The sequence below is a fragment of the Apis mellifera genome, linkage group LG1 (genome assembly GCF_003254395.2).
Source record: "Apis mellifera strain DH4 linkage group LG1, Amel_HAv3.1, whole genome shotgun sequence".
NCBI lineage: Eukaryota > Metazoa > Arthropoda > Insecta > Hymenoptera > Apidae > Apis > Apis mellifera.
In genome coordinates, this window is record NC_037638.1 from 21259968 (window position 1) to 21275870 (window position 15903).

General features: G+C 40.3%; 1 protein-coding gene across 11 annotated transcripts in view; it reads left to right on the plus strand.

Moving 5' to 3' along the window:
- LOC413968 (dystrophin, isoforms A/C/F/G/H) overlaps positions 1-15903 on the plus strand; it is a 413776-nt gene that overhangs the window by 203838 nt on the left and 194035 nt on the right. For 10 of the 11 annotated variants that reach the window (XM_026446499.1, XM_026446488.1, XM_026446500.1 and 7 more), the window contains one exon: positions 7596-7640. The exons of the other annotated variant lie outside the window; for it this stretch is intronic. In XM_026446499.1, the coding sequence (XP_026302284.1) occupies positions 7596-7640 (45 nt within the window). The remainder of the gene's footprint in view (positions 1-7595; positions 7641-15903) is intronic. 11 annotated transcript variants of the gene reach the window in all.

A 15903-nucleotide genomic window follows, 5' to 3' on the forward strand; every position in this document is an offset into this window, starting at 1 on the left:
TTCAACGGAGGAAGGAAAAATTGAAAGTGGATTCGATGACTTTCCTGACTTCCTGCGTATACAGCAAGGATAATGCAAAATAGCGTTTTCCCTTTTGAGTAAGTTTTATTAATTCAACGGAGGATACAGGAAGGAAAAATTGAAACGAGTGGATTCTTTTTTAAGTAAGTTTTATATTATTGATAAAAGAAAAAATCGAAGAATTTATCTTAACTGAAACAGTAATTTTAATTAATTTTGCAAGAAAGCAAAAATGAAAACGATTTCCTTCAATTTCGTTTCTCTGCATAGCAATTTCTCGTCAAAAAGACGCTCGACGTATCCAACAACTGGAGCCAATTAAGCCGTTCCACCGATTAAAGGTAATTCAGAATCACGTAGGGAAATCTCGCGATTACATATACACGGGGAAACGTACATTTCGTACAGGATCGAGGAAAAGTGGTGTAGAAAGCAAGGAATCTTGGTTGAAAGGGGCCGCGTTGGTGCTTAACCCGCGCTTGACGAGTTCATCCACGAAGAAAAGGGGTTTGGCCCTGTGACTTCGTCATCGAGAGAAACGGTGTCCAAACCGAAAAGGTGTCTTCGACCTGGAAAATTTTAACAAGGCGACAAGCGTCCCGTTCGAAAACGAAGAAATCGACGACACCGTTGAGCGGCCGCTGTCTCTGTGGTGATTTAATCCTCCCTCTTCCTCTCTCTTCGAGGATCGATCCACTCTCTCTCTCTATATATATATTGAATTTGGAATTGGAGGCAAGGATATATCCGAGAAGTTTTCGACGTCGATTCGCGAATTAAACCGTCTTAAATCTTGGAAACTGTACTCGAAACATCGCGGCCTCGAGGATAATAGAATTGTCCCAATTCGGCGGGCTCGTGCAAGTTATACGAAGGAGCCAATATCAATTTCTCGAGGCATTTCCGATCCCTCGCCGCCTGTACAATGCATGAGACAATCGAACCTACTCTCTCTGAGTGGTGCTTCGATCCTGAGAGAAGCAATACCATCTTAGACCTATAACCTTCATCCTTCGCGCGATACTACTCGCGGCTTCTTCGATCGAGTGTTATATTCCATTATCCGGGTGTGCTTGCTACCATTAACATACTGGCTGGGCTGCCACGCGGGACGGGTTGAATCGTCTCTAAAATATCTCTCAAGTATCGTGCAACAACACGATTTATGCGATTTAAACGAATCGTAAAAATTGTCGCGTTACGTTCAATGGATATTCCAAAAAGGGATAAATATTTTTGCAAGTTTGAAACAACGTGATACAATAATCTCGCCAGTTTATTTAAAGAGATCATCAATATATCTCCCCGTAAATCAAACAAATCTTTCGTCGATTCCAATCCGTTTCAATTAGAGCAGACAAGTAAGACGACGTTACGTACGCCTACACGATCTACCTGTAAATATTTACTCGGAGAAGTAACGCGCGGCGTGAATTCGAAACGAATCCGGAAGTATCATCCCTTCTCGTCGATCCATCCTCCCTTTCCTCGCTCCACGTTACGTTACTGTCTTTCTCCCTCTCCTCCCTCACCTTTTGCAACGTACGCGCGATGAATTCACTATGAAACCAAGTCGTGTCCACCACGTTCGCCGCTGACGTCGTCGTCGAGATCGTCCGGGGATCGAGAGTCCGGGCGGGATAATATTTTTCCGCGGCTGGACTTGATTAAATCGGCGGCGCACGGGTCGCCGGCCCTTCAAACGAGCAAACAGAAGAAGGGGTGGTGTACGCCGCGACGCCCGTCAGCTGCGAGGCAAATGCAATTTTATGCCTCGCTTTCCCTCGTTTTCCTCCTCCCCTGCCGGCCAGGGCAAGAAATCCTCGAGACTTCACGCGTGGCTCGCGAGGAGGAGATGCGACAGTTCTTTCGACAGACGACGGCGAGTGAAAAAAAACCGCGAGGAGAGGCGGTGTCTCTTTGATTACAGGGAAGAGAGAGAGAGAAAGAGAGAGAGATCCCTGCGTCTGATGTTTGCTCGTTGGATGGAAAGATGATTAAAAGGAAGGGAAGATTTGGGAAGGAATGATGAATTTTTTTGGAAGGAAGAAATTATTTTGTAATATTGGATAATATCGTCGGAAATATTCCTTGCGAATGTTTTTTTTAATCTCTTCTATCGAAAGAAAGAAGGAACACATTGGAATTTAAAATCTTTTTCAGATTGATTGTTGCAATTTAAAAATATTGAGATAGAATCAGGTTTTAGAAGATACTTTTAAACGTATCTTGGCAAGCGAGCATCTAAAAGATTCTGCGCTCAAGGACTCGGTATTTTTTTCTTTTTTTTTTTTTAATCGTTCAATGTAAGTAAAACGGTTCGCGAGGGCACTTTGCAAATTAAAATCGCGGGGATTTTTCGCGTGCAACGATGCGTGTCGTCGCGGAAACGACGAATATATATATATGGAATTTTGATACGCGATTCGTAAATTTCGGGTTTCATTCCGGCGTGATTTATTGGAGACATAACGTTGGCGATTCCGCATGGAAAATGGATTTGCGCCGCGTCGAAAATGGAACGAAAGAACGCAAACAGATGCATTACGCTTCCCTGCCGTCGACACCGCGCTGAATTTCGAATTTTCGTCGCGGCTTCGTGGAAAAACCTCGGGCGGGATGGCATCGACCGCTTTGTTTCGTTCCTCCGCGTTCAAAGAGCTCTATTTCCGCGCGATTCTCGCCGTATCTCTTTCTTTCTTTCTTTTTTTTCTTCTTTTTTTTTTTTTTTTATTCCTCTCCGAGCCAACGGGTCGCGACGAACAGAAATGTTTATCCGGAACCGATTTTTCAAGGAGAAAACGGGATAGCAATCAACGATCGCTGATGGACGTCGGTCTTTGCTTTCGGATCCCTCGCCACTTTTCTGGATTAAATTTTCCACCACGTTTCGAGATGGACGATTTTTACGTTACGTGTTCGTTGCATACGAAACGGCCAATTTCACACGAAATTGCGTGAAAGGAGTCGGAATTTAAAAAAAGAATTTACAATTATTAAATGTGTTGAATAACGTTTCAACATTTGATGTTCGAATTTAATCGAATAAAACGTGTATTACAGAAAGAGGTAGATCTCCAGCGTTGAATTTGAATATTTCTCTCAGACGAAATTAAAAATTCTCTTTTTGAGAAGTTCGAGAAGCGTTGAAAGATTATTCGAATAATTTAAATTGGAAAATATAGAATCAAGGATTTGTTTAAGAATTCACTCGTTTCGTTTGCAACGATCCAATTAATATCCTATAAAATTTACTGTTTTTTTCAAGTCGATACTAACACATTTCGTATCTTTTATTACAGAGGATTCCCATTTTCCCAAAAACGAAAAATTCATCAACGGACACGCCTCCTCCCGTTTCCTCCCGAAATTATCCAAACCTTAAAATTGAATTCGTAAAAAAACCTTTTAACTATGGTTTCCACGCGGTTGCCTTGGGAATCATCGGGCCCCTCCCAACTCTCCCCTCCCCCAGGAATCGGGATTTTTAGCATCTCGAAAGCATCTCGCGTGAGCCTTTGAAATGACGGTTTTCTCATCTTAAGTGGCACCTATCTGCTGCCTGGGGAAAGGGTGGCTTACGTTTAAAGCGTCTTTCCCTCTCCTCCTCCCTCGATCCTCCTCGACGTCTTCTCGTCGCTTGCTTGCTTCGTCTTCCCATCTCGTCTCGTCTCGTCTCGTCTCGTCTCGTCTCCCCGGCTCCATCGTGCCATTAGACGATTCCATCTCGCGCAAGAATGTTGGCAATAATGTTACAAGCGTGACTGCGGGCTGGGGGACAAAGGTAGATAGGCGGAGGTAGGTAGAGGTAGCGTTGCAAATGTGCCCGATCTTATTAGCCGGATAGTTCTTTCGAGGGTGAAGTGCCGGAGCAAGGATTTTTATCGCATTACCGCCTGCCGGCAGAGGACGTATCAAAGCGAGTCGGATAATCGAATTAAAGGAGGGCCCCGATATAATTTTAATGGCCGCCCGTTAACGAGATGGAGGACGACTTCCTCTCTCTTTCTTCTTTTTTCTTTTTATCTCCCGTTTCTCGACCGCGCTTCCGTTTCCATTTCTTCTTCTTCTTCTTCTCCTATCGAGGCTCCTCCTCGAGAAGATACCACGCGCACGTCACGTTCTCCGGAATCCCGCAATTAAGATCCGCTTCGAGAGATTCTTCTATTCGAGCGAGATTTCGAGATCGATGATCGATATGTCTCTGGATGGATTTCTAAACAATTTTAGTTTATGAAAGTTTTACAATTACAAAACTGTCTATTCTCGTAGAATATTGTTGATCGACGATGATTCCAAGCCGAATCTTCGTATCCCCGATCATCGACTCATCGTTTTCCTCCTCGATTTCGCAATTCACGCCGAGGGATCGTTATCAATCATTAATGATAATTTGTCGACAATGCGGTGAAATTCGTCGGGGATCGTTTCGGAGGTCCGGCTCGTCGATGACCGTGAGATGAACTTCCGCCCGTCCCCTCTAAACATTGCTCTCGAATCGATGCCGAAATTAATGCCATCGGGATGCCTCGATAGGGGGATATCGCTGTGCCCGCGCGCGTGCGAGTTGTTGGACGAGTTCCAAGCGTGCAACGAGTCGACAATAGCCCCGTCTCCATACTCGTTTCCATACAGTTTTCGAATTAATCCACGTGATGCCCGTTTACCGTGATATTCGTGCAAAGTTAACCGTGCGCTTTCGATCAAGGAATTTGGACAATTTTATGAATTAAAATATTTGTTTACGAAGAAATAGGAGTTTCGGGAATTGAATTCGAATATTGAATATCGCGATGAGATCGGATTAAAACGTATCGAAAGGAGAAGCAATAATTGAAGTTCAAGAACGAAATGTAATTAATTGAAGGAGGAGAGGGAAGAGATCTTTCGGATCAAGATCAAGTTTATCGATTTTGTCGAAAGTCGAAAAGTAGTTTTTTACGAAACATATCCACGTAATAACTAATGGCCTATCGTGGCGAAATCTTGGGAAGCTATCTGAAACCCGCCTACCACCACCGCGAGCACAAGTGTAGCACGAAAACAAGTCTACTTTATCGTACACTCTTGGGACCCACGGCCATGCAATAAACCCGGCAGTTCTCCGAGCCACGTCCTCGTAGCTCCGCTAAAGAAAAACAGATTCCTCGAGTTGGACCTTTTCTCCCCGTAACACGTATCTCAGAATTCCGTTCTACTAAAGATTTCACGGAAGATAAGTCGGGAATTTCATTTCGAGATATCCCTGATGATTCTTCGAATTCGAGAAACGTCACGTTGTGATGGAAAGAAAAGAAAAAGGAGGGAAAAAGGGATAAAATTGGAAAGGGAGAAATCAGAAAGATCCTTCAAGAACCGATTTTATTATATTCTCGGGAGAAATAATTTTCCACGGAAAAATCCCGAAATCCATAGAGGAAGGAACGATCCTCGAACAGATCTCCAGAAATACCAGGATCAAACTATTCAACGCCGTTTCGTTGAACACTGGGTATTGCGCATATTGCGTCGGCCAGAATTCGGTATCGCAGCCACTTTACCCTAACATCATCTTCCGCCGCCGGTCCACTTTTTCCCTTCCCCCTCCACTCCTCCTTCCATTGTACGCCTCGTATCCGCGAGCGGGCTGACTGTACAACCCTCCCCCTCCCGCTCCTGCCTACACTACAGCTATGAAACGAGGCGAACGAGGTGGAGGGGAGGGAATATAGTCGAAAATGTAGAGAGAAAGGCAACGACGAGGGTTCGCGTGTAGGTGGCCGGCCCCTGTGCTCTCCATGGTAAGGGACGACACGCTGGAGGGAAGGAGAGTCACGGGATTTTCGAGCTCGGTGGAACTGGTATACGACTATGATAGTCCGTTGCATATTTCAGGATCCACTCTTGAAGCTGGTAGCGAGAGAGAGAGAGAGGGAGAGGGAACGCGTCACGACAATTTCGCTATGCTCTCGATCCTGTGCCAACCTAAGCGATGATTTTACTCTGCCGGTCTTTGTGAAAAGGGGAGGAGGAGGAGGAGTCTCTCGAAACCACTGTCCGTGACTTAACTCGTCTCTAAACGGTGCCATTACCACCATAAGCGAAGTGTCACCGTGGCGTGGATGATAAACGCGAGCCAATCCTCTTCGTCGTTTCTTCTTTGTCTCCCTTGCTTTGTCCATCTTCCGCGAAATTAGCCTATATAGTGGTTTCGAACGCGGTCGATAGTTATTTCTTCTTTCGTTCTTAAAGATGAGTTAATGTAAATTGACTCGTTGAACCCTTTAAGCTTTCGAGTAATTTCTTTTCGATTTTGATTTTCGAGGATATTTCAGGATAATATTAGGAATAAAAGGAATTTTGTTTAACTTCGATACCATTATTATTAGTGTTGGTTCGAAAAGAAAGTTAATCAAGATGGCTCATTATGTATCAGATTACGTAAATTAAGATCATTTTCTATAACGTATATTCAAAAATTTTTTCGAAATCGCGTGAAAATTACGCGTGATCAATATCCGCAAATATTTCAAAGAATTGATGAACGAAAAATACCGTACCGATTATATTTAAATATGCAAATGAGCGATAATATTTCGTTTTTTTTTCTTTTATTTTTGAATCGTGTCCGGTGTACGCTCGTTAAAACGATATTTTCGACACGAAATAAATTCTTTTTTTATTTTAATTTCCACACCACGGTCGTAGTAATATACATTTCGAGCGGGTAATAACACATGATAATTTATATGTTTATTGTTCATTGTTCTCGAAATAGAGATTTTATTGTTCTCGAAACGAGACGCAGTTCCTGTTGGACGTCGCGACGCGATTCCGTGCTAGCTCACCTTTAATGCGTCTACCTGGCCGAGTTAGGAGACGAATCGTTAGGTTAGTGAACCCGTTGGCATTATTATTGCAACCGGATCCAACCTTCCATTAAACAACGAGGCAACGACGCGACGTGTTGTTCCACAACGAACTGTCCAACGTTCGAATCACGTTCCCTTTAGCGAAACAACGATCGAACGAATCTCTCATTTACAGTTCGGATTATGGGCTCTGATTAATTCTATAGGCGGAGCGATTAGTATCCGTCCCACGGCGATATCTTCGCCATTGAATTGAAATTATTATTACTTTTCCTTTTTCTCTTTTTTATTAATTTTCTCCAATTTTATTTATTACTATTTGCAATGTATTGCAAAAAGTTAGGGAAGAAATTCGATCGATGTGAAAATTTTCGCATCATTTCATTTTTTATTACTATTCCAAGCAACATAGTTTTGGAAAAATATTAATTCTACGATGCCTTAACTCTATCCTTGTAATTTAATTTAATTATTAATATTTATGAAGGATAGTTCGTTGAATCGGTTATCTTTTTTTTATATTCGTTTGTCATTTTATTTACTAGAGATTATTTATAAAAATTTCATTCTCTCAAACGTTATATGTTACTATTTCTTTTCTAAAAAAAATAATCGAAGGATAATATTTTTCCAATCTGTACAACGAAAGAAATTTTTTTTTTGTAAGAATATCTTTACACCGCACGAAACTGACCTTTCTTTTCTTTTTTTTTTGCATTTCAGGTACGTAAGGCGGAGCGATTCCCTTTTTACTCATCTCGTCTATCGGTAAGTCCATTTTTACAATGACGCCGGCGTAGTTAATCTAACGAGCCTGGCGCGTTCCGATACTTTCAGCGAAAGAGGTGCTCAAGGCGTGAGAAACACTCAAGTCGAATCAAATTGAATGGGAACTTTACCGTTCCCATCGCGAGCGTTGCTCGAACAATTTTAGTTTCTCTCCAACCGCGGATTCCGCTCGTCCCCCTTTTTTGCACCGTTTCGTCAAATTGAAATCCGCCTTTCCTCTTTCGCTAAATAATAATAATAATAATAATAATAATAGTACGTAATATAGCATCTATTACGTTCGAATCAAAATTCAATTCATTCCTTTCTCGATCTTAAAAAGGTTTCCACTGCTTTCTCGTGGCTATATGATGATACCACTCTTACCCGGCAGTAAATTGCCTCTGAGAATTATAGAAAATAGTAAAATATTTCCTTCGTACTTTCTTCGCAAGAATAAGATTTTACGGATTTTTACGGGGGAAGAAGAAACGCAGATACATTTTTTATTTACCAACTTATTTTGAAATTAAAGAGAGAAAGATTCATTTTCACGCGTAAATTTGGCAAATTTGAATCGGAGGCGGATCCAAAATTTACACTGTTCTTACTTAACATTTTTTAAAAATATATCGAAATATTTAAAATTCCTCGCATCTTCAACAAACAGAGAATCGAGAGTCTATTTGACGAAGCAAGTTTCGATATTTTAACCATGGAGGGCAATACATCTGTAAATATAAATATCTATCTGTACCAAACTCTTCTTTTGGAATGCACAATGTAATAATTCTCTTCTCGAAGACAAGAAGAGATAAAGAAAGAATGAAAGAGAAGAATTAAACTCAAAATGAAATCAAAAGAATATATTCCACATAATTTCCACAGTTACGGAAATTAATGCAGAATTAATGGAAGCTTTAAGAGAGCGGGGGAGGAGGGAGGATTGTTAAATGCAGGCTACGAGGCACCGTGTCGTATCACCTTTTAGCAAGACGAGGGATCGATGGTGCTCGAACGACAGGCGAGATATCGCACCTTTCAAACGTGCCCTCCCACCCCTCCTCAGCATCCCTTTTGCCTCGCGGCACCCACCTGTCCCTTCGCACCCACCGCCCCCGTTGTCTCTCCAGCCTTGGCTACCCACTTCACGACAATGCACCACCCCACCCGGCTATTTTCCGGAATCCGGAATGCCGTCGATAAAATATTAAGGGCGGCGGATATGTAGGCCAGTCACGACGCCTTGTAAATGAAGATGCGCTCGATTTCGTTCGAATTCTTCCAACCCTTTCCTAACAGGGAGACGTATCGTGCCGATCCTCCGTGCAACGGGTTACGTGGAATGGTAGAAAAAGAAATTTCTCTTATTGGGACACGTGGGATTACGTTTCGTTAGAAAATTAAAAAAATGTGTTATCTTAGGGTTGAAAAATTGTTGGATTTTTGAAGAGAGGATTTCGTTTTAATCGGGTAGGAATATACCTTTTTTCCCTTATGTAAGAATTATATATATTATGGATAACGAGACGAGAAAATTGAATTTTCAGAAAGACACGGAATAATTTTTTTTTCGTAGTTAGAAGAAGTTTATTTAGAGGGAGGATTATAATATATGGTATGTATTATGAGGTGTATCCTGCATGGTATCTATGTTGTTGAACAGGATAGAGGATTGGAAAAGCTTTGCAACAACAACGGTAAAAAAGTAAGTAAACAATCGTGTTAATGTACACACGCATAAAAAAATATTTCGCATCGTTGGATATAGCAGATAAAAAATGAGCGATTTATTGCAATATGAATATACGGAATAATTTGTTTTTTTTTTTTTTTGGTAACTAAAAAAATATCGATACGTGCGCTCGATTAAGAAAATAACAATTCAATATTTTATTGAATCCATCGTCGAAATAATTATTTTTACATACTTTTTCGAGAATTAAAAATTATATGTAGATTAGATGAAGAAAGGTTTAACTAGAGTTGTTTAATTTAATCGTTAGAAGATAAAAAGTCTAAACGACATTGCAAAATTTATATTTAGTATAATTTCGTTTTACTAGATTCGATAATGAGGATGGACGTTATTACACACATTAAGATTGATAGGAAATCGAATCAAGGGGGGCGAACTTGTCGCGGTTTCCCGTCTCTACACGAATCCACGAGGATTGCATTCGCGAATAATTTAACTTGGCCGTTAAGGAAGGAATATTTGAGTCGCGCTCGTTTCTACAATTTAATTAGATAATGCGTTTCGGAAGACGCGGTGTTTGCTTTAGTCGAAAATCGAGCGCACAATTCATCAAACTTTGCAAACATTGCGAAGATAGATATCAAATCACGTTTCATTCAATGGTAAAAAAAAAAAAAAAAAAAGAAAGAAGTTCGTCGCTCGTTCTCTCGAAAACGAGAAGCAATAAACTCGCTTATTACCATTTATTTTTCATTTTCAATCGTTGAGAAATTATCGATCGTTGCTTTTTAGATTAAAATTATCCAATAACCCGAACTTTTCTTCTAAAATACTTGGCGATCTACCGGAGTTTCATTATTATTTTATTACCAAGCAAATTCTCCAATTTTTACGCGTTCCTCCATTAAATTGGCCTTATCCAAGTATCAGAAGAGCGCGCCGAACAACGGCGCAACTATTCCACAACTATGTTACAACTTATTCGTCGAAACCACCCCCCTCCTTGTTTCGATGCATACAATTTCGACTTTGATTCGAGCCGCTCGTTTGCCGAGTTATCCCAAGTATTTTATCTCGTTCGTTTCATAAAAGGGCCAGTTTGTTATCGAGAGGAAAAAGAAGAAAGAAAGAAAGAAAAAGAAACTAACTCTTCAACAGATGCTTCTCATTATGCATCGAGTTACGTTACGACGATAAATGGTTGAGTAATAAACGTTGATGATACGTTCCATCGGGATGAAATAAAAATTTTCTCTTCTCTTTTTATTTGACAAAAATAATGTTTTCGACCTCGATCTGCCGTGATCTATTCGATATGCGATACGTTTAACACGTGTCAGCCGATTATCGATCATGTTAGAGAGAGAAAGAGAGAAAATGTCTGGTTTTTCGTTCCGCGATTCTCCAAAATTAACCCGCGTCGAAATCACGACTTCGACTCGTATGAAAACACGATATACGCATTCGCGGATCAAGCGTTTAATAAACAGTGTTTACGACTACCTTGAAATTCAGCAGTGGAATTCCCCTATGATAGCTATTTTTTTTAATCTCTCTCTCTCTTTCTCTCTTCCAATTGCTCGTTATTTCCTCGTCGCAATCAAAGGGAGACGAGAGATTTTTTTCATTGGAAATTTTTTTATCGGTCGCAATAAATGTTGCGAACAGGAATCGCGCGACATTTCACATTTTAATATCGGCGAAATTACTTCTGTTTCGTTTCTACGTGTTATATTGATCAATCTTTTGCAGCAGATCGATCTTCGAAAAAATTGTATATATATATAAATAATTCTAAATCCACGATCGATTTTCTTTACAAGCTTTCTTTACAAGTTTGTCAAGTCGAATTTATTATCCGATCTAATCTTTTATCTTCTTTTCTAGATTGTCCACTTATTCATACTGCTGATGGAAAATTATACGTAAAAAATTATACGTATATTCATTCGTTGAAAATAATATTCATTCATGTTACGTTTTATGCTATCTCTATATCATTATAATCCAATTGAATCCAATTTACTTGCGGAAGCTTCTACGATTGTACGAATTAAACAAGCGAATTAATTAAGAGCTGTTGGCCAAATTTCAATCGGTCGAGAATTCGAGATCCGAAATAAAGAACGAAATTCATCATCCTCGAGCAATTCAAAATTAATCCATTACACTTTCGATTGAAAGTTTCCACTCTTATCGAGATCCGTAAGGAGGGTTAATAAAAAAATTAAAGGATTCCATCCCAGGATAAATCACGACGAATGGAATGACGATCGATCATCGCCATTAACCGGATCCACCACGCGGGATCTTTGCCGTCTCATCTTCGATTTATACGTCTAATTTTCCGAATTAATGGCCACGAACGTCGAAATCACGGAAGACCAACTCCCTCTTCACCGACCCCTCCTCCCTTCTCGTCCGATTGCCCGCGGCCCGATGGAAATCCCTGCCAATTACTTCGTCGCGAGCTCGCGTTGCTTTCCGCGTGGATTCGCGCGCGTCAGCACGTAATTACGCGAAATTGCACGGGAGAGAAGGGAAGAAAGAGAGAAAAAATGGACGAACAACCACGATTCTTTGTTCCTCCAGTTCCGAGGAAGGGTTTAAAAAAGATCCCACCCAATGGAATCTCGCGCGCGTCGAAAACACTGTTCCGTGAGATAAAGATAAGAAGATTTTGCAGTCTCTTAATTGGAGATTGTTGGAGAGAATTTGTACTGGAACACAAGATTTCTCTTCGTATCTTCGATGATACTTGGGCCTAGGATTTTTAGTAAGATCCTCCTGCTGGAAGAGATGTATATAGGTATATGCTTCAAGCTTTCTTTCTTCGTTTTTCGTTTGGAACGAAGAATTACGTGAAAATTTCATTCCGTTTCCAGAATATACAATCCAACAATTTTCGTAAACGAAGAATTATTCCAAAAATTTTCTTAAAGAAAAATCGTACTCGCGAAATGGAGGAATCGAAGAGGAATAATGAAACGAGACACGAGGCATAATCGTGATAAACCGCGTGTTCGAAAAACACCGATTAATAACGATCAGACCTCGCAAAACGAGGTCGAGGAACGATCCGAATCTCGACCCGCGATGAATTCTCGCCGGTGATACTTTATTGAAATTACTGAATTTTAATTGGGCTCTTCTGGTCTGGCTCTGCTCGAGGGCCGCCGCCGGATCTCTGTGAACCGGGCGTAAAGTTAATGAACCACTCGTAATTTAAGTGGTGTTCCTCCTCCGTTACGGGGAGGAAACACCGTACTCGCGCAATAATCGCCGTGATTTCCACGATGGGAGAGGATCGATTTTTTCTTTCCCTCCTCCCTTCCTTTTTCTCTTCCATCGATTCGATCCGCGCGGGATTTCTCGGGAGAAGATCGTCTCTGATTCATCCGTGCAAGGGGTCGGGGCATCGGGCTAGAATTAACGTTGTTACACCCGGCTCGCAGGAATTACGAGATTCTAATTGGCCGCGGAAAGCAACCCGCGCACGGAAACCCACCATAATCTTTGCCCGGCGTAATTTCGGGATTATACCGCGGCGGACAACACGGGTTACACGGGATATCATCCTTTAATGCGCTCCTTTAATACGCGGGGAAGCTGGTGCATGCGCGAACCGATGATTAATTTACGAGTCCTTCCTTTTCGTCGATCGGGGGAGGATAAATTAGGAAGATATTTCGGTTTGGATGGCTTAATTGGAGGTTTCTTTTAATAAGGTTAAGATCGTCAGACTCATCGTTTAGAATCGTTGATTTTTTTTTTTCCTTCAGGTAGTTTGCGATGAATGAAATAATTTATTCGAGACGCATGGATTATTCGAGAGAAATTTTATTCCGATCGAGAGATGAACGATCCTCGAAGTCGTGGTTTTTTAGAAAATTGTTAGGCCAATTAATCATTCACGACGAATCGTTGAAGTTGTAGAGTAATTGAAGCTTTTGGGTCTAAATTGCTCCCATTTGGAGCATATTGTTCTGAAGTTTCGGTTTATGTAGTTTTATCGATAATGGGTTGTGTAACGAGTGGAATGAACTGTAATTTCTCGTTACGAATGTTTCATCGAGTTAGAATATCGGTATTAACTAAAGTGTACATTCGTAAATTGCATTTATTATACAATTGGAAAACAATGTTACGGAACGGTGGTGGTATTCTTTTTCCCAGTATTATATTATCACGTGCATTACACGTAAAAATACATATATTCCGCAACGCTTGACGAAAATTTAATGCAAATCCGGCGATTTATTGCCGACTTGTGCAAATTTCTGCAAATCCCTCCCCCAATTTTTGTCCAGAAATTCGCCAAAGAATTATATTTATCCTCATATAATCAAAGTTTCCCAAAGATCGATAAAAATGTTTCTCCAACGAGGAATTAAAAAAAATATCTATCGAGAAATAGTAATAATTGTCTTCTTCCAAAGTTTCTAGAGGCGCGTGAAATTTAATTCAAAAAAAGAGAGAGAGAGAGAGATCGCAACAAAAACCCATGAAATCGGAGAACGGGCATGAAACGAGCGGCGAGGTGTTTCCGCTCTCGTCCACGTTAACCCATAAATTTTTATTTCAATGGCCGGCCACCGTACGACGAGGTTGTACACCATCCACGCGCGCATGGATCAATCGTCGCTTCGTCCCTCGACTTCGTTCCCATCTCGATTCCCATCTCGATCCCTCCCCTCCCCATCGAAATTAATTTACCTGCATTTTATAATGCAATCGCGACACGGTCGGACGGTGGGTGATTTATAACGACGATATTTCAACGTGGAAACACGTTTGGGGGAGAGAGAGGGGATGACGGTTATGGAAACCTCGTCCAGGCTGGGGATGGGCTCTCGCAAAAACCCGTGGAAAAATTCGTGGAGAACTATGTTTCGCGATTTAATCTTCGCCAGTGTGTACGAGCTCGCGCGAAAAAATTATCCTGACTTCGTCGTCGGAAAAGTTCGATTCATCTCTCTCTCTTTCTCTTTGTAGCCTCGATTTTTATTCGCCTCGCGTAACGAATCTTCGAAAAGTTCGAGAGGAAGGTGGAGGAATAATTGTCCCATTCGTTGAATAATATTTTTAGCGACTCGACTCCCTCGTATACGAGGAGATAGAAATAATAACCGTCGTTGTTCTTGAGTGAGGTTATTGTTACGAATAAAAAAAGAAAAGAAAAAAAGAGGAAAATATTGAAACGATATTTGAAAAGGAAGCAGTTTTTAAAAACATCGAGGCTAATGAAAGCTTTCACGACAAGCTATTTTATAGCTCTCAGATTTCGTTTCTATTTTTTTGTACTTGTTTGCATTTTTTTGCACGATGAATGGCGACAATGTATCGTCGAATGGAGTTCTTCTCTCGTTTAAATAAAAAAAAAAAAAGAAAAAACGAAGAGGCATTAAGAAGATCGATTTAGTGTTCGCGAGTCGGTAATTTAGCTGTACGAATTTTTGCAACGAGGAAAGGAAAGAAAAATTGAAGGAGAAAATTGCCATTGGATAATTTGGTCCAACGAGTTCGAGTTCTTCCTCTTCTTCCAAAAGAAATCTGCGAACAATCTGCGCAACTTTCCACGATAAATACACGGATAATCGCGTCGCGATAAACGAAACGCAACAACCAATACGAAATTATAATTCTCATAATTCGAAGTTGAGCCTGGATTATTGCTTGTGACATTTTCGGGGCATATTCTTTCTGATTAACGTGGACAATCCTCGCCTCACGGACTTTTTACACGCTTTCATGGCGGGCGCGCCGCCCGAAAATATAATATTACCAATTTTCGAGCATTCAGAGTGGTCCATTGTACGCCGTGAAAATATCGAATCGTGAATAATGATTCCCCCTTTTCATGGCTGTCGACTCTGCGTATTCTCGGTTCGCCGTCATTTTTTTTTCTTCTTTTTTTTTTTTAATTATTCCAGCAACGATTGGCGTCGTCAATAGAAAAAAAAGTAGAGCTTTTAAATTTGCCGCGTTTTCAATACGGTTTAATAGAAGTCGATATATTCGGGAGATAGACTCAAAAGGGAATTTGAAGTTTTTTTCATTATGTTCTTTGAAAGAGAAAATAATCTTTTTTTTTTTTATTTTTGAAAATTTTTAAAGTACGTACAAAAGTTTGTCAAATTTTTAAAATTGGATCCTTCGAAAGTATATTTGAGTGGCTGGAATTTTGTAGAATGTTTGATTTCATTATTGTTCACGAAATTTCGTTTCCTCGGATCTCGAATCGAAATGTTGGTTAAATTCTAAAATATTTTTTTTTCTAAATTTACAATAATGAAACTAATTCCGTGATATTTATCGAATTAAAAAAAAAACACCTCTAACTTTACGCTCATAGCACATATCGTAACTTTTATCTCAATTCACAAAATATATTCGTAAACATAAATAATTTCTTCAATTCAAATTGCACTTCAATCGTTTCATCGTAACGTAAGATGAATAAATTAAATTCACTTATAAATTCGCTTATAGAATTGAAGAAAAAAAAAAATTATGCTCGAAATATCACTTTCCAAAAACTCTCTCCGGATCTAATGGAATTCA